This window comes from Strigops habroptila, chromosome 6 (assembly GCF_004027225.2).
Source record: "Strigops habroptila isolate Jane chromosome 6, bStrHab1.2.pri, whole genome shotgun sequence".
Classification (NCBI taxonomy): Eukaryota; Metazoa; Chordata; class Aves; order Psittaciformes; family Psittacidae; genus Strigops; species Strigops habroptila.
The window spans coordinates 55922352-55945231 of NC_044282.2; the positions used below are offsets into that span (position 1 = coordinate 55922352).

Below are 22880 nucleotides of genomic sequence, written 5' to 3' on the forward strand. Positions count from 1 at the left end.
TTGGAAATTTGAGGAAAGAAAGTTTCAAAGCTTGACTGGGTGAGACACTGAGCAACCTTGTCTGTGAGGTTAGCTGATCTTCAAGCAGGCAGTGGGACCAGAGCACCTCCAGAAGTCCCTTCCAATGAGTGCTTTCCTGGGGTTTTTGGCTCGTTCAGTCACAGAAGACAGGAAAGCATTGGTGTGAGGAGGCAGGAATATCCGGGCAGATGTATCTATTAGTGCTTAAAAGCAGGGAATATGAAATGAAACAAATCAGGGTGTAGATTAAAGACTTAACGTTGAACCAATGGTAAGCAATTTGAATCTGCAGTGTAGTGAGGTCTGTTAGGAATCAGATAGTACCACTGAAGTGCTGGGTTGGATAGAGGAAAGTCTTAAAGGTTGTCTTGTACCAAAAAAAAGAGTTGTTATCTTCTACACATTCAGAGAGTCTGTAGATTCTTTTAACTAGATGTTGCCAATAACTGAAGAACAGATCTGTTTCATAACTGAAAGATCTGGCTGAAGAGCGTGGATGTCAGTATCTGCAGAAGTAAGCTCTTCTTTAGGTAAAGTCTACTCTTTACCTAAGTAATTTTGTGACTACAACGTTTCCTGTAAGCAGTGTGTCTCTAGTGAATCTGAAGGAAATCAAGGTTTAAATGGAGGTTCCTCTAAAGGGCTTTTTGCTTCTGTGCTTCTACCGTCTCTCTGCTATAAATTGATCCAGATATACTGCTGCATGTACAATAGAGGAGGTGGAATTTTCTGGCTGGAGCTCAGAGTTAGTGCTGCAGTGTAAGCTTCATCTGATAGATCTAACTTTAAAACCCACTAAAATGCAGCCATCCCTATGGTGGAATGGAGAGGTTCTTTGAAGGTGGCTTTTATGTAATTGAAAAAGGCACAAAGGAAAGAAGTAAAAAGTCAGGAGCTAGAATTTGGTAGCTCTGAAATATTTTCAAAGCTGACAAGGATTCTGGAATAATTTGTGAATCACTTTGTTCTTTGAAAAAAAATGTACTATCACCCATTGCTAATGGAGTTGAGGACAGACAGTTACTATGAGAGGACCTGATACTTTATCTCTCTGTTTCATTTTCTGTGATAGGAAAATGCTGCTGGTATCAGCAGTTAGAATTCCTGTAGAGATTTGTTTCATTGTTTGGTGGGAATTGTAACAAAACCAGGGGGTTTGCCATTTATACAACAGTTTTATATGCTTTGAATATTGTAATGTTTCTCCTAGACTAGTCCAATAATCCATAGCGTGAGTAGCTCAGAGACTCCATGGTGGCTACCAAGATTTATGTGCCCGAGACCTGTGAGAAAGCGTGATCAGCAAAGGCCTTGTCAGGTGAGCGACTCTCAACATTCCTTCAGCTGTAGATTCTACTGTGAAGACACATGAAACCAGTACCTGTAACTGGGATCCCAGGATATATGGGTGCTGTTGAGCTCCTGTTTTGGAATGGGCACCTTAATACTCCTGCAGTTCTGGGCAGTTATCTGGTCAGTCAGTCTGTGTGTGCTCCAGGCCTGCTGTCCCCGGCATGTGCTTGGATTCATGTGTGAGTCCTCCTTAGCAGGAACTTTGTGCTTCAGTCTGTCCCCCAAGACATGCTCAGAAATGTGTATTACAGAAAGATGTGTGTGCTCTGTCCTTCCTGTCAGCCTCTTGTGGGTTGAATTTATCTAGTGTGGATTGTCTGTCTAGTATTCACGTATTGTGTGAATCTTCCAGAGGAGTCCCAAAAGTCAACGCTGGTCAGCAGTGTTGGCACATTCAGAAATCATATTGCAGCCTGTCTTACGTGTGCGTGAGGAGGCTGCCGGCTCAGTAAGCAGGGGTCTGATATTACAATAGGTGCTTAAACTACGAGTGGGTAGAATTGGACCTGTATATATATCTCTTCCTTCAAAGAAGAGTGCCCAAACAATTCAAATCATGGCTTTAAATGGGGATATCCCAATCTCCATCATTCCTGTTTCATCTGTGTGAAATGTTCTCCACCTCTTATGCTGAAATATTCCTGACAACTGCTACAAAGGATGCTTTGTTGTATTTCCTGCACAGAAATAAGGAGGTTTGCCAGGCAGTGGGGTGTGAAGATGTTAGGTGAACTTCCTGCTGTTCTATCCCAGTTTGTAGCTTGATTGTGGAACCTAGATGAGAACCTGATCTTTGAGCAGGTTGACTTTCTTTGCAGACCTTTTTCTTTTTTTAACATTTATCCAGAGGTTCTCCTTGGCATCAGCAAAGAGTGGCACAACAAATACTTTTGAGTGCAGTAGAAATTTTGGGGAGAAAAATGATACTGAAGATTGGCTAACAGAGGAACACTTCAGCTGTGCAAAGGTATGAGTAGAGGAACAAAATGCAATGGAAGGTGTGGAGGGAGGAATGAAAAATGGTGATTTGCAAAATCCTGTAAAAGCTGAGACATGTTTGTTGTTGGGAAGGGGAAAAAAGAACTCTGGAAATAGCAATCCAATGGGTTTTATCAAGCCCTTGCATCCTTTTGAAGCAGGTTTATTGAGTACCGTGCAATTTGGTGCGTGAAAGTTTCCCATAACACCTTAAACAAACTTATGACTTGTTAGAATCATGGACTTAAAAAACAGCCCAGGTTGTAAGGGACATCGAAAGATCGTCTGGTCCAACTGTTCATGGGAAAGGGACACTGGAGGAGATTACCTACCACCCTGTCCAGCTGCATCTTGAAAACCCCCACATAGAGGGATGCCACCCCATCCCTGAGAAGCTTGTTCCAGTGAATGATTGATCTCACTGTTAAAAATTTCTTTCTCACATTGCGATGAAACCTCTCCCAATGCAACTTGTACCTATTGCCCCTTGTCTTCTCCGTGTGACTCCTTGTGAAGAGAGAGCCTCCATCCTCTCTGTAGCCATCTTTTCAGTACTGGCAATCTGTCATGCGCTTCCCCCAGGCCTTCTCTTCTCCAGGAAGAAGAGACCTGACTCCTTCAGTCAAAGGAGACTTCTTTGGTTCTGTAAGTATTCTTCAGATGTGCATCATACTGAAGGAAAACTTTTCACCTGTTCACTGATGTGTGTTCTGAGTACACTCTGTTCATGGTTCTGAGCTGGAGAGATGTCCGCATCTTCCTGGTGCTGCGGCCAAAGAGGTGAATGGTCTGGTACCACTGAACATGTACATTACAGTTCTTCCAAAACTCTTCTGTTGCTACAGTTAACCTAACTGTTCAGAGCAAGTCTCGCAAGGCCAAGTTGGATGGGGCTTTCAGCAACCTGGTCTAGTGGAAGGTGTCCCTGCCTATGGCAGGGGATTGGAACTACATGAGCTTTAAGCTCCCTTCCAATCAAAACCCTTCTACCACTCTATGGTTCTGTGATTTGCCTGCCTGTGCTATTCTGCCAGCTGGGTTATGGTATAGTGTGCCTTTAATCACAACACAAGTAATTATTTTGAATTCAAAAGTAATTGTAACTCCTACTCCTGCTTTTACTTCATGTGGGTTTTTTTGATGTTCTGTTAGGCAGCAGCTGATCAAAGTCGAGACATCCTGGTTTCTGCTCACTGCATATTGGACAGAGAAAATTATTTTGTGAGGGTAAGAAGTGGTATCTCGTTTCTCATGTGCTGTGTGCTTTCCTGTATGTCAGTGTTTTTTCTCTCCATTGGTGATTCATGACAAAAATGTCAGTTATCTGTATTCTTGAAAAACTAAATTTAGAAGTACAGATTTCTGGCTTCTTCAGTCTCCTTGGGATAGGACTGAAGTGGTAACCCTAAATATGAGCTTAGGAATCATCTGTCTTTGGTGATTTACCTGCTTGTTTGCACCTAACTTTTGTTCTGTGGGTGTGATTAGATGGTGACAGCGGGCCTGGGAATAAAGAGCAGGAGGGCTGATCTGATTTAGCGGGTTGTCAGTGCTACAGGGAGAAGGTCCTTCCCCTGCCACGTATTTTGCACAGTCTTGGGCTTATCAGACCCCCACTCTGAAGTGATTTCAGCTCACTAACCTGGTGAGACAAAGTGAATGGTTTTCTGCTAGTCTTGCACTATAGCTTAAAAAATGAGTCTGAATGCCAGAGCTTGTTCCAGGGAGAGCCTGGAAACAAGTGGTGGGAGGTGGAGAGAGGGAGGAGCAGAAAGAAGGGCTGGCAAACAGGGCTCTTGCAGCAGTGACCAGTCAGATCAGGTCAGCCAAGCTGCCTGGCTTCACCCATGGAATCTTCAGTGTGGTTGGCCAATAGGTTGTATGGGGTTTATTTTCCATTTCTTGCTTAGGAGGTGGACAGATACTTGAGGCACAATGAATTCTTAGATCTGAGAAAGAAAGAGATGCTCTACAAGAAATGGCTTGAGGATGTTTCAGAGCCACTGCTGCAGAAAATTGAGGACAAGATGGACAGCAAGTCAAGTGAAGAAATGCAGAAAAGGAAAGAACAACAACTCTCTCTCTATTTAGACTACTGTAAAAAGAAGGTATCAATGAGAAGTAAATTCCTGTTATGGAGAGGGTTGCATACAGAGGGTTGTGGGCAAGACACATGGATTCTGTAGTTCTGTGTGTTTCAGTACTCATAGAATGTGGAGTCACTGCAGGAAATACTTGTTGGTTTTCTTGATTTTGCTCTGAATTTCACTCCACTGTTGAGTATCAGATCCCGTGACTCAACTTTCTACATCTCAGGAATGGATATGGAGCAATAGAAGCAGTTACATAATTGGCCACAAATAGAATAGTATTTTATGTAGAGCAGGCTTTTGTTGTCAGTGGAAACCACTGCACAGAGGAGTTATGAGACTGCAAACAAGCTTCCCAGCCGGAAATGAAAATGTTGTGGGAATTGTGTTGTTTTAATGAGAACAAATGATCACTTCTTCAAAGGTCTGATGTGAAAGACCCACACATTTAAACTGCATGTGATGACAAAGAGCTGCAGCAGTCTTACTGCCGAAGTTCTGGGATTTAGGGAATTATGTTGGGTGTCCTGTACATATCTGGGTCTGCATCTGGGTCTTGTGAGCCCATCTCGCAAGCTTGTGTGGCAGGTCAGGACTTTGCTGGGTGTCCACCAAAAGCTGTAGTGGGACGTGTCCTTCTCTCTGAACAAGCACAGCACCAGTGACCAGCTTCCTCCTTTTCTCCTTGCTCTGTGGTGCCTGCTCTCTCATCAGCATGTCTATAAAGCAGACTAAAGCCCGTCAGAGAAACAGGACAATTGATTTGCATAAGTTTGCATTAATTGTGGCAGCATATGATAGATTGTGCAAAACTTAAGACACTTTTTTGGTTTTGTTAATATAGTGATTTCTGGCTGTGCATTTCCCTCCCCCCCTGTTTTGTCCATTTTCTCTTGCCCTCTTCACTGCTATTAGGCTTCTCCTTGTCCTGTTCCTCAGATCTTCTCACCTTCCTATGTCTCTGTCACCAGTCTGTTCACTCTTTCCATATCTATTCTTCTTCCTCTAGTTTTGCTTCTTGCACTGTTCCTCTCTCCAGGCAACACTTTTACTCCATCCCCAAGTCTGTCACTGTTTTGTCCCTTTTTCTTCTGTCAGACTCCCCAGTGCTGCGTCTCCCTCTCTTTGTTGCTTCTGATGATTCCTCCAAGTTCTCCACTGTCCTTTGCTTTCCAAAGCTGCCTTCTCCCCCTTTCCTCCATGCTCCTCCTTAGTAACACTCTCCTCACTGTCCTTCCAGGTTCCGCCATCCCAGTCTTTCTGTCAGCTAGCATTTCTGCCTCCTTTATAACGCCATCACAGCCTTCCTCCTTTACCTCCCTTCCTTCACTTTCCATTGTTCCCGTGAGCTGCTCGTATATATATTTTTCCTTAAATCTGCCTCCTTTTCCCCCCCATTCTCACCTCCTCCGTACCTCCAGTGCCAGGGACACGGACTGCAGATGCATGATGAGGTGGTTTGTCACAGTGTGAAGATGGCAGCAGCTCTACTTTCTTGCTAGCACTGGCAGAGAAGTGCCACACTGCAGCCTGCAGGGACAGGGGAGTTTCCCTGGCCTGGGCTGCTGCTGTGTTAGCCACAACTCATCTTTTGGAAGCCCAGATATTGTGGGTGTTATGTGCTGAAATGCTGCAGAGTAAGAGACCTTTCTGACTCATTTTTTAAGAGCAGGCTGTTACTCTGCTTTCTGCCAAGGGGTGTGTGAGTGACCAGACATCAGCTGCAGGAAGGGATCAAACGTGGATGTGCTGCACAGCACTAAGCACAAGTGACTGAGATCTCAGCACATACTGTAATGGGGTGATGTGTAACAATAAACCAAGGGGTGGCACTAAACCCCTGCAAATCGAGGCATGTTAGTGTTTAAATGGGAGATGGTGAGTGTGGCTGCTGCTTTCACTTCGGGGAACATGCTACATCCTGGGGAGCAGAGGCCGCTGCAGAGGCAGCAACATTCCTGCTCCCCATGGAGCTGCCCGGGTGCTCACTTTGTGTGTGGGAACAGCACAGGCCCTTGGGGCCTGGCTTGCTCGCCCATGTGAGCGCCTTCAGCACAGTGACCTCTTCTACTGCAGATCCCACATTTTTTGATTTGGACTCATCCTGCAGCGCTCCTGAACTGTTCAGGTTAAAGCATGTTTTTTCCAACTCTTAACTTGAAATCACATCCACAGATTGCCAAAAAGACTTGTTTAGAGCTCAGATCGGGAAGACCATAGGCTGAGCATTCCCTTCCTTCCTGGGACCCCTGGAGAACCATCTGCACAAGAAAGCTGAAAAACTTCATTTCCAAGGTTTTGGAGGAATGGCCAAGAGTATTAGGGAAAAGTATTTTATATGTATGCTTGCCCTGCTCTTACTGTTATTAGAGTGTCACTTGTGGGTTCTGTTCTTTATTGTTGTTTGGTTTTTTTTACTTCTGTTTTGTTTTCTCCTCTGTACAGCTCTTATGACGCAATTTAGGTAAGTCCTGGCTTATTGGCTGTAAACAGTGCATTATAATATGGAGACAAGCAGTTGCAATTCACCTTTCTCAGCATCAGGCTTGATCAGTGTGTCAACCTCAGTCTCTGTGTAGCTTCTTGATGGCCTGTTTGATCTGGTATTCTTGGGTCTTGGCATCAATAGTGGATGTCAAGTGGTGGTACTGGCTGTTCCCCAGCTAACTCCAGTCATAGAGAACCTGAACTCAGCCTCTTTTTAGTATCTGTTCCCTTCTCTGTCAGAACACTTTCCCTTGAACAAAGCTTCCATTTTCTTGACTGCCCTAGCAGTGGTTAGCATTTTAGCCTATAATTATTTCTGGATGCTTTGTGAAATCATTTATTTTGTTTTCATGCCTATGATAAATTAAAATGGATGGAGGAATTTTCGTGTAACACTTAAGTCACCTTCTTTCTGAGATGCAATGTGTGAGAATTCAGGAGTCCTTTTCTCCACCATCCCTGCTGCTGTGTTCATATCATGCCTCTGAGTGTAGTACCTGAGCTGGCTGCTCTTGCTGTTTTATCACCAATAGCTTATGAGACCTGACCCAGTACCTACTTCTTTCACAGGGCTATGTGATTTTGGATGCTTATGACCCATCAGAGTATGACCCATTCTTCCTGACGACATCTACAGACTGGTGGAAGGTGTGATATTTATGCCATGAGGTCTAGGGGCACCCTTTGGCCAGCAGGAAGTTAAAGGCTGGAGAGGAGGCAGAGTGTGCTACTGACGTGCTGCTATGGGGCTGGTGTAGAGGAACATGTTCTAGTTTTGTTAACTGAACAAATATGGGTCCCAGCTCCTACTGCATTTAAGCCCAAGTGTGTTTGAAAATGTTTTTCACAGGGAAATGGTTTGGATCCATACTAAGCCCAGGCTTGGAGGCACAGTAGACAATGGCGGGGGGGATGTTTGTTTTCACCATCTCAAATTCATTGTGGCAGCGTGGGAAGCATCCTGTCTAACAGGGGTTGGTGTGTTCCCAGGCAGGCTGGATGTGTGCTCTGTAGGAGGCAATCTAACAGTTCAGATGATCTTTACAGAAGCTCACACAAATGCCCCAAGGGCTAATAGAAGAGTCAGGGAACACTTGGACACAAATCCATGAACTGCAATTCTCTAAATCCATTCAGGATGCTGTGAGCCCTCAGCAGCTATGGGGATGGAGCTGATACTGCATTGCAATGTGTGAACCCCTGCAGGGTTCCTCAAGATCAGCTGCCTCCAGCAGATCAGAGTCTGTGGTCTAACTCTGTGGCACAGTCGTTGAATGTACTCTATGACCTGCCGGAGATGCTGAGAGGCTCAGCATTTCTGAGGCCACTCAAGTCTGCCACCTGTTTTTATCCCTAAAAAATGAGGTGGATGCTCCTTCCCTGCTAACCAATGGTACCCTGACATTCACCTCTGACTTTGGTCTTTTGAGACTGACAAAGTGCTTGTGTTGGTATGTTGGTACGTAAGCATGACATAACTGTCTCTGTCACAGGTTTCAACACCAACTTTACAGGATCCTCTGTTAAGAGACATTCAAAGAAAGCTTACTGAGACAGGCATTATCAAGCAGTGCGAGACAGGTATTTTAAACAACTGGTATCCCTTGGAAGTGTTTCATATTGGGGGGGTGTCCTTGCTTGTGACAGTAGGTGCTCACACGAGGCACTTGTTACTTCCTGCCAGGAAGACCGTGCTCTACCAGAGAGCTCAACAAACTCAGCAGAGAACTGCCCCTGCTTCCTCTGAGCCGGCAACATACGGATGCACTTGAGTGGCTGAAGATACCACACAGCTACATTGCTAGTGATGCCTACCAAAGAAAGAGGTAAGAGGTAATGTGGTGTTTATTGAGAGGCAGCACAACAGGTACAGTGGATGAGGCCTTTCCTTCTTGGCTGCATAGCAAACTATTTGTTAAAACTTAAATTTCATAGTGAATTCTGCTTTATTGTGTATTTCTCCTGAGAAAGGAGTGTTGGTGAAGGGAAGAACCTTCAGGGTGCTTTACTGGAAGATCTGAAAAGATTTAAGGTTCATCCTTGCCTTGGGTTTTAGGGTTGGTTTGTTTTTTTTCTATTAGTTTCTAGATTTTGGGAGCAGAGGGAGGTCATACTTGTATCACAGACTGGCAGAGGTTGGAAGGGATCTCTGGGGGTCATCTTGTCCAACCCCCCTGCTAAAGCGGAGCCATGGAGAGCCAGTTGCCAGCCACCATGTCTAGGCAGCTTTTGAATATCTCCAAGGATGGGGACTCCACAACCACCCTGGGCAGCCTGTACCAGTGCTCGGTCAACTTCACAGCAAAGAAGCGTTTCTTGATGTTCACGCATCCTGTGTTTCGGTGTGTGCCCGTTGTCTCTGGTCCTGTCGCTGGGCACCACTGAAAAGAGCCTGGCTTTGTCCTCTTTGTACCTCTCCCTTTCTTACACACTGATGGGATTCCCCCTGAGCCTTCTCTTCTCCATGCTGGGCTGTCCCAGCTTTCTCAGCCTTGTCTCTTATTTGCGCAACCAGTGTCCTTTGACCGTTGAGCATCATGGCTCAAACCATGATGCTGGTCCTGCGGAGGAGTGGCCTGTGCTGAGGGAGCTGCACACCACTCCAGGAAGTTGTATCGTGTAGCTGAGCTGAGAGGTTGCTTTTTGGCACACAGGCTGGTTGGACTCAAAACTACAGCAGAGACGACTAATGGTGAGCTGAGCTGGACCAGTGGTGCAGCTGCTTAGGCTGAGAACACTAGAGAGCCCTGGCTAGCCGGCCCTGAGAGAGAAGCAGTTGGGATCAGAGTGGTCTTATTTTTTTAATTATCATGGTTTCTTTTACAGTCCCAGGCTCTGATTCACCCCTTTGAAAGCTCTCTGGTTCTGCCACTGCAGTACACAACACTTAAGGGAACTCCTGCTCCCCAGTGACAAGAACATCAATGGTGAACTGAGGGCATGATGTCCTCCTGAGCCAGGCCCACTCTGCCCCCCAGCCCCTGCCTTGGAGTTTTACGATTTTACTAGCCCAAGGCTTTACTCCAGCAGGAAAAGTGGTCACAAAGACAAACATTTCCTGGTGTGACTCAGTGTGGGAAAGAGCTAGTGCAGGAAGGTGTGCTGGGCTCCAGAGCCTTTGTGCTGCATGGACTGGCAATAGTTTTTACTTCTGTTTGTTTAAAAGCGAAAAGCCATCAGCCACGACAGAGACAGCATATGGTGTCACCTGTCCTCCAGCTGATCGCAGCGGCAAGCACAGCCATCAGGAGGTACCATCTGCAAAGGATGTTACATCTTCTGCCAGAGCAAGGCGGAACAGGCCAGGTCTTCTGGCAAACTGCAGTAAACTCCTTGTCTCAAACACGTCATTCTGAAGTAGTTATTCAGCAGCCAAAGAAAGGCTTGAGACGCTGCTCCTGTTATTTCCAGCTCCTCTTCATGCTCTACAGGCCAAACCCTACTATTTTAGGAGGTTTAACTTAGACTCAGCTTTACAAAGACAGTGCTGATGTCCTCTGGTTTATATAGTGAGAGTCTTCTCACCAGTTCACCTCCTTTAATAAAAAGGAGATATTTTTTTTTAACAGAAGTTAGAAAAAGGTCTGGTAGGCTCCTCTTCTGTGCAGTGCAGGCTCTGCATGTTATCCCCAGCTCTGAGGCTGCTGTATTTCATATTACAGGAAGTGTGCTGTTGGCACTGGGCAGAGGGAATGGCAGAGCTTGCACAATGTTAGCTGCAGCTGTTGCAATTTTTTGTGAAGCTGAAAGACCTCACGTTGAGATTTAAGAACAAACCCTCTCTTGAATGAGAAGGAGGTGCTCCTGGCTATGTGCCTCGTCAGCAGTTATGTGCAGAACAGTGGCTTAGAAAGCGCTGATAAGGAAATAAAGGTTTGGTTTTGTTTGTTCCAATCTTTATCAGAACTCCTATAGTGAATGTCTTGCAAAATATTATTTGCAAACTAATGTCAGGCTACTAATAAGGTTTCAAAGGACGTTCCCCTGGAGGCAGTGTACAAGCAGTAAATCAAACTAACATACATATGAGTGTTCAGAGAAGGCAGGAATAATGAGGGGAGAGGAGGTGGATGTGTTTTGTACAAAACAGCACTTTTCGGAGAGGCAGTGCTGACACCACGTGCTGTCAGTGCCCTGCAGACGGGTTTCTCTCCTGTTCCAGTGCGGTGTGTGACTGCACAGCAGCTCCGGGGTCGAAGCCTGAGAAGAGAATTCCTCAAGGCTTGTACAAGAAGCTTCAAACTCCCACTGTAGAGACACAGACTCCCAAGAGATGCCAAGATTTAGTTTTATTTAGGATTAGAAATACTGAACCACAGAAAACTTGTTAAAAGAAACAGAGGTCAACTCAGCCCCGTAAGAGGAGGGTGCACAGGCAGCAATCGGGTGTGAAACTGTCAGACATCAGGAGGTGCTGCTGTCCCCATGGAAGACAAGGGCCCACGTTGCTCAGAATTCCACGCTGTGCTTTTCCAACAATGCAGTTTAAGGAGGCAGTAAAATGGTTACAATGTATCAAACCCTTTATAAACAAACTCTTCTTTTGTTTAACCATCCCTGATTTTGATGCCAAGAGGAAGTTTTTGCTTTCAACCAACCTCGTTTTACAGATTCATACTGGGGTGCCAGTTCCCCCGAGCAAACCCTTTCAACTTGTAATAAACTTTCCTTGAATTTAATCCTCTAAGTTTTTTCTCATTATTATTTCACATTCCCCTGTAAAATAAAATATACTTTTTAAAAATCACTGCATCAATAAACATCTGTAGACAAATTACATTAATAAACTTATATTTTACTCTCTATATACATGTTGGCAATGTCAAAGCTTCAAGATTCACTTGGAGGTCTGCAAGACCAAGGAAATGTACACAAATAACTTACATTTAGGAAAAAAAAACCAAATGCTGAAGAGTATTTTGCCACATTACTGTGGGTCACAGTATTTAAAATATCTTTTTTTCTAGTTATTCTTCACAACCACATTGTCTCAGCAGAGAATGAGGAATCGAACTGAAGCAGAAAGAAAAATCAAGTAGCAGTTACTGATTTCAGTGCAGAACTAAGTCAAGTAAGGAACTACACTTGATTCTTAAAGAATATACAATATATCAGAGACTTCTCCAGTGCTAAGGCTTCTTCTGCATTTAATCTTTAAAACTATCATCCTGAGATGGGAAGATTCCAGTGGATATCACTTTGCAGATTTCAAATGGAATGATTCTAGTGCTGAGCTGAAACCATTCCTCAGTCTGTATGTCAGACTAAGTGGTAAAATATACATGCGTCTTGATGCCACATTTCTAGTGAATACTTCTTATGGCCCTGAAAATGGAAACATTGGCATCCAAACCCAAGATATTCCAACATAATAAAAAGGCACTGAGCTATAGAACTGTATATACAGTAACATTTGTGTTTGCATAGATCAACAACAACTTTGAATGCTGCAAGGAGCTAAATGCAACCAGGAACTAAGAGGACATATGGAAGCAGCAGGAATTTTGCTTAATAACCAGCGTGGGGCAAGGCATCTTTTACAGAAAAGCTGTGGAGGCTGCCAGCGTCAGCTGTCCTTCATAAATTAAAAAAGTGTTCTTAGAGGAGTGTTTTCTGGTCAAAGAGCTGCAGGTCGAAACGGACCCACACTTCACCTGTTGGAACTTCGTGCAGCAGTAAGTGTTTAGTCGTGGGGCCTTTGCTTTCTTGTTCTGTTCTGATTTTTGCTACTGGAACTTCAGTGCGACCCAAAAAATCTGTTGGGCAAGCAAAGAAGAAATTTCATTAAGCAAAGATGTTCAGCTTAGAAAATCTGAAAGCGTCAGGTTAAGTAGCAATGTTGTGTAGTGTATATTCAGTTCCAGAGCACTGAGTAGCCCTCAGCCCTGTGTGGATCAGCCAGGTCTTTTAATACAGAATTAGGATGGAAAATATGCCTTTATGTCATGGTTTGATCTTAGGCCTTTAAAAACACAGTTCCCTTTCAGAAAGACAATTTCAAATGTTCTCCAATCTTAGAGCTGGAAGGTCAGAGATGAAGTGATGGAACCTGTTTACAAGTCAGCTGTGGTGCTACAAACACAGCTAAAACCCATCAACTATATTGGCTGAGCCAACTTTTAGTTAGGCCCATAAATTGTTCTTTTCACAAGAACAATGACCTTAAACAATTACTGCCACTGGTAGGTTCACAGTCCTATTCATAAATTATAAACCCTCTTTTGTGGCCATTTCATCTTGGGGAGGGGGTGCGTGTGTGCATTAAAAGGTTTACCAAGAACTGAAAAAACTACAGCCTTGGCTGTCCGATGGGGAGAAGCAGCCTAGCAAAGTCGTGTTACCTCACAGGAGAAAAGACTGAGCTGTAGTTACACGTTGGGTATCTCACGTCAAGGCAGGACCTTGCAAATCTGCAATAACCAACTGTGTGTCAAAGCTCTGATAAAGCACATAACCTTTTAAAGAGTACTAGAAGCAACTGACTGCCGAAAACGTGTTCAAGCAAAAAAAGAAAGCTTATCAAGCTCTTGCTGTGTAAATGTAACCTAGCACCTTCTTTCTGGGCACCTACAGTGAGAGAGAAAAACTTCTGCTTTCAATTTCTTTGTCTTCCCAGTCTCACATAAATAATTCTGTGTCCAATACAAAAGTGGGATCAGACTTGCTTGCCCAGAGCTGTTGGCTCTGGAAGGCTACTGAACCTCTGAGGAAGGAGGTGGTGTTTTTACACAACATTTCTCAGGAAGCAATCACAAAGGCTCTTGGAACTGCTGGCGAGGAACTGCGTACCCCAAGGCACAAAAAGGCATTCCCTTCCTGAAACAAATGTCCACACTTACCATCGGGTGAGAACTGATCCCTGTCAAACATGGTGATACACAGGACATCCTGATAAAGATCCTTGATGAAGAACTGGCAGTTGAAGTTCCACTTGGGGTTCAAGGTGTCTTGCAGGGTCCTTGTAGTGTAGCTCTGAGAGCCCATGCTGATTTCACAGTATGGGTTGCTCTTCCCTAGACACAGAACAAATCGTGAAACACGTTTGTGGTATAGAAACCCCCCTCCCCATCTGGAGACTGCTTGGACACACATCAATCAATATTGCTGTCTAGTAGACATGAGGCAGTCCTGGGTTCAGCTGTAGCAGTTATTTTTCTCCTTAGTAGCTGGTGCAGTGCTGTGTTTTTAACTTTCAGTCCGAAAACAACGCTGATAACACTGATGTTTTCAGTTGTTGCTAAGTAATGTTTACTCCAACCAAGGACTTTCTCAGTCTCGTGCTCTGCCAGGGAGGAGGGGAAGCTGGGAGGAAGCAGAGGCAGGACACCTGACCCAAACTAGCCAAAGGGGTATTCCATACCATGGCACTTCATGCCCAGTATATAAACTGGGGGGAGTTACCCGGAAGGCCCAGATCACTGCTCGGGTCGGGCTGGGTATCGGTCGGCGGGTGGTGAGCAATTGTATCCTCTCCCCTTGTTATTTCCCTTATCATTATCATTGGTGGTAGCAGTAGTGGTTTTGTATTATACCTTAGTTATTGGACTGTTCTTATCTCAACCCGTGGGAGTTACATTCTTCCGATTCTCCTCCCCATCTCTCCGGGAGCGGGGGAGGACGAAGCGGGGGAGTGAGTGAGCGGCTGCGTGGTTCTGAGTTACCGGCTGGGCTCAAACCACGACAGGCAGGCAACCCCTACATCCTACAGCAGCACAGAGCTGGCTCCTCACTCACTCCTCTGAAGCTAAATAATGGCTAGATTGTTCAGAAGCTGTAGCAAGCCTTTCCATGCGCTGTAGGAATAAAAGTGATTTGACACTATTTCCTTCACTTACCATTGGGCTTACAGGCCTTTAGTTCTGTTGCTTCAATCACATGCACCATCAAACGTCCTATTCCTGAGGTTTTCTGTGAGCGAGCTGGGAACAAAGTAGTCAGAAATAAATGGATTGGCTGCAACTGTAAAAACTGGCACTAGATCTGAAGAGGGAGATCAGATCCTACACAGACACTGTGGCACCCTCCCAAAAAGGCCCTGCCCACGTGTCCACATGGGTGAGAGGGAAATACAGAATGTGGTAGGTACCTTGATAAGCCTTTTCACGTTTCTTCTTTTCAGTTTCAATGTACTGCTCAGATGCTGCTTTGATTTTCTGGACCCAGGCAGTACTGCAAAGAGCAATCCCTATGGTCAGGGTCATACCACAGGCAGGAAATTCTTTTGTATCAGCAACTCTGCCCCGATCTCTTTTGACACTTTTCTCCCTGCACTGGGTTTCAGAGGCATCACGAATCAAGCTAGTTCAAGGACTAAAGTCATGGAGATTTTGGATTTAAATGAAATGAATGGAAGTGGAGCTGCTGGTTTATTGAAGCCTGCTGGGTCACATTAAAGACTGACCAGGACTGGGGAAGAATCCTATGGGATGCTGGACTTTGCAGCCCTAAACTAGTCTTCTGTACAACTGTAACATCAAGGAGCAGTAGATGTGACTGGAATCCATTGCACAAGCAGAACAAAAATCAGAGAAAACCTGTAACTCAAATGAGAGTCAAACAAATTTATTTCCTAACCAAGAGACTAAACCCTGTTCTTGAACGCAAAGATCCCCTGTGTCTGCTCACTGGAAACCCAGCCCATGGCCATGGTCCACAAGTTTCAGCTCAGATCTGCATTCTCACTACTCACCGCTCATTAATGTTGTCAGTTTTAAGTGTGTAAACTCTGTCAATGTGCGATATGTGGAAAACTGGCTCATCACTTGAAGGGTCTGTGGGCAATTTCACTAGGACTTCATTAAGGAAAACAGGCTGAAAGAAAAGCAAACATCACTGTGGCAGCATCACCCTGACAATAAATGGAAACCCTACAAGGATGTTTAAATACACTGTTTTACTGCAGGGAAAATGAAAGTTGTAGGACACAGGATGAACAATCAGATCACCATGTAAAGGATGTGAGAAGAGACTGACAGAAAAACTACTCAGGTGATGCACTCCATTCTGCCTTCCTAGATGGAGAGCTTTGTGAAAGGGGCAGGACTGCGTAAGCAGAGCTGCAGTGTGGTGGTTGGAAATCCTGGAATCTCTCAGGTTCCCTGTTGGAAAGCAGCCCTGATACTTAAACTTATCTCCACAGCTTCAGAGTCTGGAGAACACGTGCTGTGTTGACACAGAAATGAAAGTTCTGCACCTTTTACTAGTTTCTAAAAAAGGACAGGTATTTTCTTGTGCACCTTGTGCAAACTTAAGTCAAGGTTCCTGCTTCTGAACCCAGCTGCTCAGGCACGATGCTATTTCTGCCCTTTCACCCCAAAATGGATGGAAGTGTTTATTAAACTAGGACATAGCAGCCTATCCTTTGCCAGGGACTAAGCCAATGGCATGCATGCCCGTAGGACAGCAAATGCTCAGACGGGGCCAGGCGGCTAATCCCAGCAGGGAGAACAGCATTCCTCATCAGAATGCCAGGTCTCACTGTATCAACATGACCACCTTGATTCACTCACCATTTTGTACATTTTGAACTGGGAGTTGGACTTGGGGCTGAACAGTTTATCGGAGCCAGAAGATACAAATTGTTTAACCATGTAGGTGAGCAGGAGGAAGTCATTGAAAAGGAAGCCGTACAGCTCCTTACTGCTCTTGGCCTTGTACAGCTTGCCACTGTGCAGGAGTTTCCGTGGTCCCAAGCAGTTAGTGAGGGAGTTGAACACAGGTTGCTAGGAGAGATAAAACCCATTAGCAGCAGCAAGTTAATGCAGAGATCGGTTCCTGCTCCTCTTCACAGCAGAGGTTGCTCAAGCTGCTCAAAATGCTCTTCTGTTTTGTTTAATGAGTTTAGTTACAAATAAGAAAAGGGAAACTGTCTTACATCTGCCATGGTAGCAGCACTACTCCAAACTTAAAGCAGTTTAAGCTTCCCCAACACCACACGTAGAGGTCTGACTGGATGAAGGCATTTACCTCATGGCACTTTTCCATTGTCCAGAAGTTGTGTTTAAGAAGAGCCTGCAGTCAGGTCACCTCTTACAGCTGCATGATTAGGTGATGGAACTAGGACAGACCTTCTGGTCCTGTCAAGCCCTGGTTCCTTATGCAGCCAGTGAAGAACTGTCACAACACCTCATTTTGAAAGGTACAGAGCCTGAACCCCACATATCTTTGAGGATCTGGCATTGAGGGCTTCTGAGACTTTTCTGCATGAAGGAAATCCCTGGGAAACACATACTATGTGAAATTCCACCTAGTAACACCTGACTCGCCACAAACAGAACTTCAGAGATCAGTTATTTCTGTTCCTTTAATGGTTTTAATGGTATTAGTTTTAAGCTGATAATCAGGATTTGTCCACTGCTAAAATCTTACAAACCCGAGAGCTCATCACATTCTGGCTGTGAGCAGAATCTAGTAACAGCTTCTCTGCCAAGAGCTCACCAGTGGATCACACTCCAACAGGAGATGTGAGAAGGGCTCCCATTCCCTCCCCAGCCTGCCTGAACTGACTCAGAAGTGTCTCTGCCATACAGCACATCAACGCAGCTACCTCAGCAAGGCCTTCACACTGGACATGGGACTGAATCCATTCCAGCCTGTCCGAGTTCTCCTTCTCGCGCACCCCTTCGTTAACTTGAGAGCACAGCTCCTCCGCACGCTCCAAGGCAAGCTTGAGGTTACTGTGATCCGGGTGATTTTCTGGAGTGTTCTCTAGAATCTGGTATGGATCAAAAGGGGAGAAAGCAAGATAAAAGCAGAGGTAAGCACAAGTAATAGTTCTCCGTGCTCTCAGAAATCCCCATAAAGGGACAAGGCTTTTTTTTCCACTTTTGCTATTGAGATCAAACTCAAAAGCATTCACCCATAAAGCCTTGCTTAGGGTACTCACACTCTTTATGAGCAGAGGGTAGCGGGTTATTCTTTGCATAGGTTTCAGGAGGAAACTGGAGAGGGGCATTCCTTTGCAGCGAGGGTCCAAGGCAAGTTTCTATGGTGCAACCCAGAGATTTAACAGAGACATTGCATTACTCATCCAGAAACAGCTGCCTCACCACACTAAAAACTGTCTGATCAGATTCATTTTTCCAGGCATTCCAAGAAATCTCAGGTTTTTCAGTAAGCAAACAATAGTCATATCTAGAACAAACAGGAAAGCTGTCATTGTACCTGGACGCTTTGCCAGCATAAGCCGTAGCGTCATTGTTCATGCAGAATCCCCACATTCAAAACTGTTCCAGCTTTTATTTTGGCATTACAGGCTCCACGCAGGTTGGAAACAAAGCAAAGCCATGAAAGAAACAAATGACTGATGTCAATAGTTCTGGCATCTCCGATTTCATGGCCTCAAAGCCACTGCATCAGCTGCAGCATGGCAGCGATTCCTTACTTATTCCTGCTGTGTGCCTGCCTGTGATGCTCATGGCACACCCCTGGCCACAGCTACAGCCCCACTGTTCAGACACACTGAATTCCAAGTGCATTCAGAACAACTGCTTTTTATTTCAGCTCCACAAACTCTTACCCCTTCTGTCAGCATGAATTTTTGGGAAAGTGCAGATACTGGGCACCATAGGTTTGTGCGGTTAGTAACAAGCAATGGAATGGGAAATAGAGAAATAAATTAGCTAGAAAGACAGGTATATAAATAAAAAGCACACACAGTGTTAACCATGGTCATCATATAAATACACCTTGGCAGGTTCTCAGCTGTTTTTACAAACTTTTACTCTTCTAGGTTATTTTGCTCCAGCCAATGCTGGTTAGACAGGCTCCTGCCATTGAGGAAAGGGGAAGGCACAAGCTACTGAGTAAGATACCTTTAAGTAGTCTTTGAAATCAGTGTCTTCATCAGTTTTCTGCTGCAGCAGTGAAGCTCCATTAAGCTGGCAGCTGCAGAACCGAATGTAGGCCTGCATGTGAGAGAGTTCTGCTGCCAAGATGTCCCCGATCATCTGCACTGGCATTTTTTCTCCTCCTGTTTTCTTACGCACTCGCAAGGCTCTGAAGAGGAAAGAAATCACCATCCAACTTTGCTGCCAAGTCTGCGAGGCCTAAATCAAGATCCTTACAACATCCACCTCTGAAAGGATGCGAGCCAGTGAGGTGAGTTCCCTCCCAGAGCACGGGCGCTTCCAGGCAGTGCTGGGTCCAGCCTGGACCCCCCAGGCAGTCACCGGCACAGCCCACTGAGCTGAACGATCCGCCCGATGGGGTCTGTGGGATCGAGACGCTGTTTCTGACACAACTGGCATCAATCTCTACATTCAGCCAGCATCCCATTTCAATGAATTATTAGCCATTTCATCTCTATCTTTAGAGAATAGAAGGCTGCTTTGCAGAAAAGGGGGAAGAACGCCGCACATGCACGTGCTTTTGTGTAGGCTCTGTTTCTAAGGTATTACAGCAAATGTGCATCTGTTCTTGCTGCTTATTCTTTCCCCCTTTCCCCTTCCTCACAACAGCTCCTTCTTTGTGAGGTAATCTGAATGTATTTAGCTGTTCTGAGTACATGCATGCACAGGAAATAATAGGCAAGGACAGAAATATTTACTGTAAATGCAGAAAACCTCCTGGGGAAAGGAACAAGATAATGAAGATGAAGAGGAAAACATAAAAATGCAGATATGTACTCACTTCAGTAGCTTTGTATTTGACATGATGAGTTCCTTCCAGTTAACAAAGATCAGCCCCATTTCTCCTTCTGTGAGACAGCCTGAATCAGCCATCGGTTTTTGGAAAACCTGCAGCCAAAAATCAGAAAGGTGAGCAGTTCTTCAGAGATGAGAGCAGCCCAGTCTCTTGCTTAGCCTAGCAGTGATTTTGCTTTTTCTGAATGCTCAGTGTCCAACTTCTCCAAAGTTAAAAGCAATTCCTTACTGGCACTTGTGACAGCTGTCGCTATTTTTCCTAAGTGTGTGATCTCATTCTGACACTGGCATCAGCATCTGCAAAGCACGGACAAGTGCTGGGACTTGCAGGCCAACTGTTCAGCAAAAGAGTATTCTCTTGATTGTCGAGTCAATTGCTACACAAATTCCACTTAGGCATCACTCCATCCTCATCCCCAGAGCACTCGTAGTCAAACCCATGTGCAAAACTACGGCTTCTTCCAGGGCCCCCCAGTGCAGTACCTCTGGGTAGCAGAATTCATGCGTAATTCAGTCTATTTAACACCTTTAACACTTCACCACACAGCTGGTTTATATGGAGAGGTCAAGTCAGATGCCCAAGGCCACCTAATGCTGGCCAGTTCCTGCCCTGCCTAGTGAGGTGCTCTTGCTTCCAGAAATAAAACTGGAGACGAAGGGAGACAATAAACTTTCGTGGTGCTTATACGGCTTGTCATGAGCCTATGCAGCTTTGCCAGACACCTCGGCCCAGCCCATCACCTGCACACTGAGCCCGAACAACTAAGAACAGGACTTGGAATACATGAAGATCCAGGTAAAATGGTGGCTTTCACAACGTGACGTTTTTGCCTGGTGGGCAACCATGTAACATGCACTAGAAAGGCAGATGCTCACACACCTTTCTTCCTCAAGCCTTTCACAATCCATAAGAATCCCTTCATTGTTTTCAGCAGGACAAGGTGGTTTTTTTCCAAATGCATTTTCACATCCAAGACATCTCACCTCTAAGACAAGCTGAAGATCATCCATATACCTTTCTTCTGTCTGAATGAGCTCATGAATGTAGCCCTGCCTTTTCCTCTCCATTGGTTGCATAGTGTCAAGGCTCTGGAGATCAGCACACCCTATAAGAAAAAAGCCAGTGTTTTAGATCCCGCTCAGGCCATCAGATCTGATGAATTAACAAAAGTGCACCTACATACAACAGCCTATGGTTCGTCCTACACACACAGTGGTAAAACCCTGTCCGCAGCAGGAGTGGGTTTCAAAACTGAGTGATGCAGTGATCAGCCTCCTCCCCCCTTTATCTTATTTTTCAGTCTGTCACCTTTTCATTTCTTTGAACATCCCTCATTCTTGTACTGTGCTGCAGAATAAGAGTTCCTGACTTCCTGCCACTCAGTTTTTCTCACTTTTTTTCTCATTTCTTCTTTTCTGCCACACTGTTTCAAAACTGATTTTTCTCTTACCTTATGCAATGTCTACTGGGAGACGAAGTCAGCTAAAATGTGTCTGGTTCTGATTTAGGACATTGCGCCTTTAATCTCCACCCTATTTCTAAAGTACTCTGCTTTGGTTCTTAATTTAGCATACAAACCACCCGTACAAACTTTTAAAGTTAGAATGCATAACTTCACAGTTGCACAACTTTTTCTTCTCATTTAGAAATGAAATGAACCTGAAATACACTGAATTATTCCTATGCATCAAGTGTGAATAGTCACAGTCATGCACAGAACACAAAGATGTTCAGTGACACGAAGCCCAAGTTTTCTGTAGTAACGTGCAGACCCTACAGCTTCACACTGCTTTGTCTCTACTCAGACATGTTAGTAAGCACGACAACAGTGTTTGAGATTCAGTAACTGAATCAAAAACTGGTAAAACAAAGTGGTGAATATGTTCAGGTGGGCGAAGGAGAGCCCAGGAAGTCAAACTGATCCCTGTGTCAGCCACCGCATGCTAGCAGGGTACTGCAAAGTTGCAGGGTGGGGAAAAAGGACAAACAAGCAATTACAGAGCATTTGAGGACATGTGGCTATCGCTTGATGTGATGGCTTCAGGTTGTAATACAACGTGAACTGTGGCCTCTGCAGAGAGCAGGAAGGACACCACAGGGACACATTTAGATCTGGCATTTCTAGAGGAACGATACTTTCTGCAAGTTTACAGGTGTCGTGGAAGGCAGCGTGACCTACCGCACGAGGGTCTCCCTCGTCACCCTAACACGTCTAGGACACTAGAACGTGTATTTATTCTATTAACTGGCAACATATAAATCTGCTTATGGGAAGGCTGCTCTAATTAATGAAATTGATCAATTTGGGGGAAAAAAACCCCAAGAAACACTAAAGATTTGGCTAAACTTGATGTGACAGTGGCCTAATAGGGAACCTCACAGGCTGGTGCGCATCCTGCTGCACCAGCATCAAGCTGCTCTGAAGGACCAGCAGCCTTCAGCAGATGAGAAACACTTGTCAGATGAAGCTTTACGATACCATTCAAAGCATTTTAAGAGGGAAACTCTTTGAACAGCAAAAAGAAGTAAAACAGTAAAGGCAAGAGCTAGATTTAAAGTCGGGACTCTTCAGTCACTTCATACCCCTATGGAGGATCACAGATCTTCAGCTTTCTGACAAGATTTGGAAAAAAATGCCACTTTTTATGAGGAGATCAGGGACTGCAGCTCTTTTGATCGTGCAGAATGCTGCTTCTGCCCTTAGTTATTCCCAAAGTTACAATCAGGCCAAAATTAGATGAGAATAAGAAGTTACAGATCAAAGTGATTCCTCTGAAGTTTGGCATCTCAATCCATTAAGATGGACTGAGGCCAATGAGTGCTATTTCTGGATTCTAGAATCATTCTTTAGTCTGCTTACGACCAAGTTTAAGCCCACCTGGTTTCCAAGACATGAGATTTTAGGATAACTGAGGGCTTGCACAGTAATCAGACTTTACTGTCCGGATCTGGCAGTCTCAGCATTGATCTTGTGGTTCTTTTTCCTGCTGCAAGATGCACTGCTGCAACCAAAGCAGGGTTGGACTGAAGCCCTGTTGCTGTTTGCTGCTATCACAGCTGTTAGAACAACCCCCACGCTCGGCTTTGTGTCTGTCTCATGCCAACTGCTTAAAGCTGAAGCAAACACTGGAAGCAAAACAGGCCTATTTTTCTGCACCTAAAATAGATTTGGTTTGTAAGTTCGTTATCAGTTACAAAAATGCAGTTAAATTAACTGGCTCCTGTGCTAACCTTGTATTTGGACTGCCAGCTTTTGGGATGAATGGGTGAGTGCTACTTCATATTTAAATAAGCTCTAGTGAAAAC

General features: G+C 44.8%; 2 protein-coding genes across 10 annotated transcripts in view; one reads left to right on the forward strand and one right to left on the reverse strand.

Moving 5' to 3' along the window:
• The first annotated feature begins 1235 nt into the window (after window positions 1-1235).
• FAM228B (family with sequence similarity 228 member B) lies at window positions 1236-11608 on the forward strand. Of its 5 annotated transcripts, none has more exons than XM_030490310.1 (9): window positions 1236-1339; window positions 2222-2341; window positions 2935-2997; window positions 3505-3579; window positions 4263-4460; window positions 7500-7577; window positions 8423-8510; window positions 8614-8755; window positions 10096-11608. In XM_030490310.1, exons 1-9 carry the CDS (start codon window positions 1292-1294, stop codon window positions 10283-10285), a joined length of 1002 nt encoding a protein of 333 aa, XP_030346170.1. In that variant the 5' UTR covers window positions 1236-1291; the 3' UTR covers window positions 10286-11608. The 5 variants fall into 5 exon arrangements, with proteins under 5 accessions (XP_030346170.1, XP_030346171.1, XP_030346176.1 ...); XM_030490311.1 differs by having other exon boundaries at window positions 11092-11608; XM_030490316.1 differs by lacking the exon at window positions 10096-11608 and adding an exon at window positions 9011-9259.
• Window positions 11204-22880, reverse strand: part of ITSN2 (intersectin 2) — an 85110-nt gene continuing 73433 nt past the window's right edge. For all 5 annotated transcript variants that reach the window (XM_030490308.1, XM_030490306.1, XM_030490307.1 and 2 more), the window contains 11 exons: window positions 20558-20679; window positions 19560-19666; window positions 18743-18926; window positions 17815-17913; window positions 17476-17643; window positions 16439-16651; window positions 15619-15740; window positions 15016-15098; window positions 14765-14848; window positions 13769-13942; window positions 11204-12685 (listed from right to left, as the gene is read on the reverse strand). In XM_030490308.1, coding sequence (XP_030346168.1) covers window positions 12528-12685; window positions 13769-13942; window positions 14765-14848; window positions 15016-15098; window positions 15619-15740; window positions 16439-16651; window positions 17476-17643; window positions 17815-17913; window positions 18743-18926; window positions 19560-19666; window positions 20558-20679 — 1514 coding nt within the window. In that variant the 3' untranslated portion in view covers window positions 11204-12527. The remainder of the gene's footprint in view (window positions 12686-13768; window positions 13943-14764; window positions 14849-15015; window positions 15099-15618; window positions 15741-16438; window positions 16652-17475; window positions 17644-17814; window positions 17914-18742; window positions 18927-19559; window positions 19667-20557; window positions 20680-22880) is intronic.

Coding starts and splice junctions, on each gene's coding strand:
- FAM228B (XM_030490310.1), top strand. CDS start 1,292: ATGTGCCCGAGACCTGTGAGAAAGCGTGATCAGCAAAGGCCTTGTCAG. Junction 2,998..3,504: donor AAGGAGACTTCTTTGGTTCT/GTAAGTATTCTT, acceptor ATGTTCTGTTAG/GCAGCAGCTGATCAAAGTCG. Junction 8,756..10,095: donor GATGCCTACCAAAGAAAGAG/GTAAGAGGTAAT, acceptor TTTGTTTAAAAG/CGAAAAGCCATCAGCCACGA.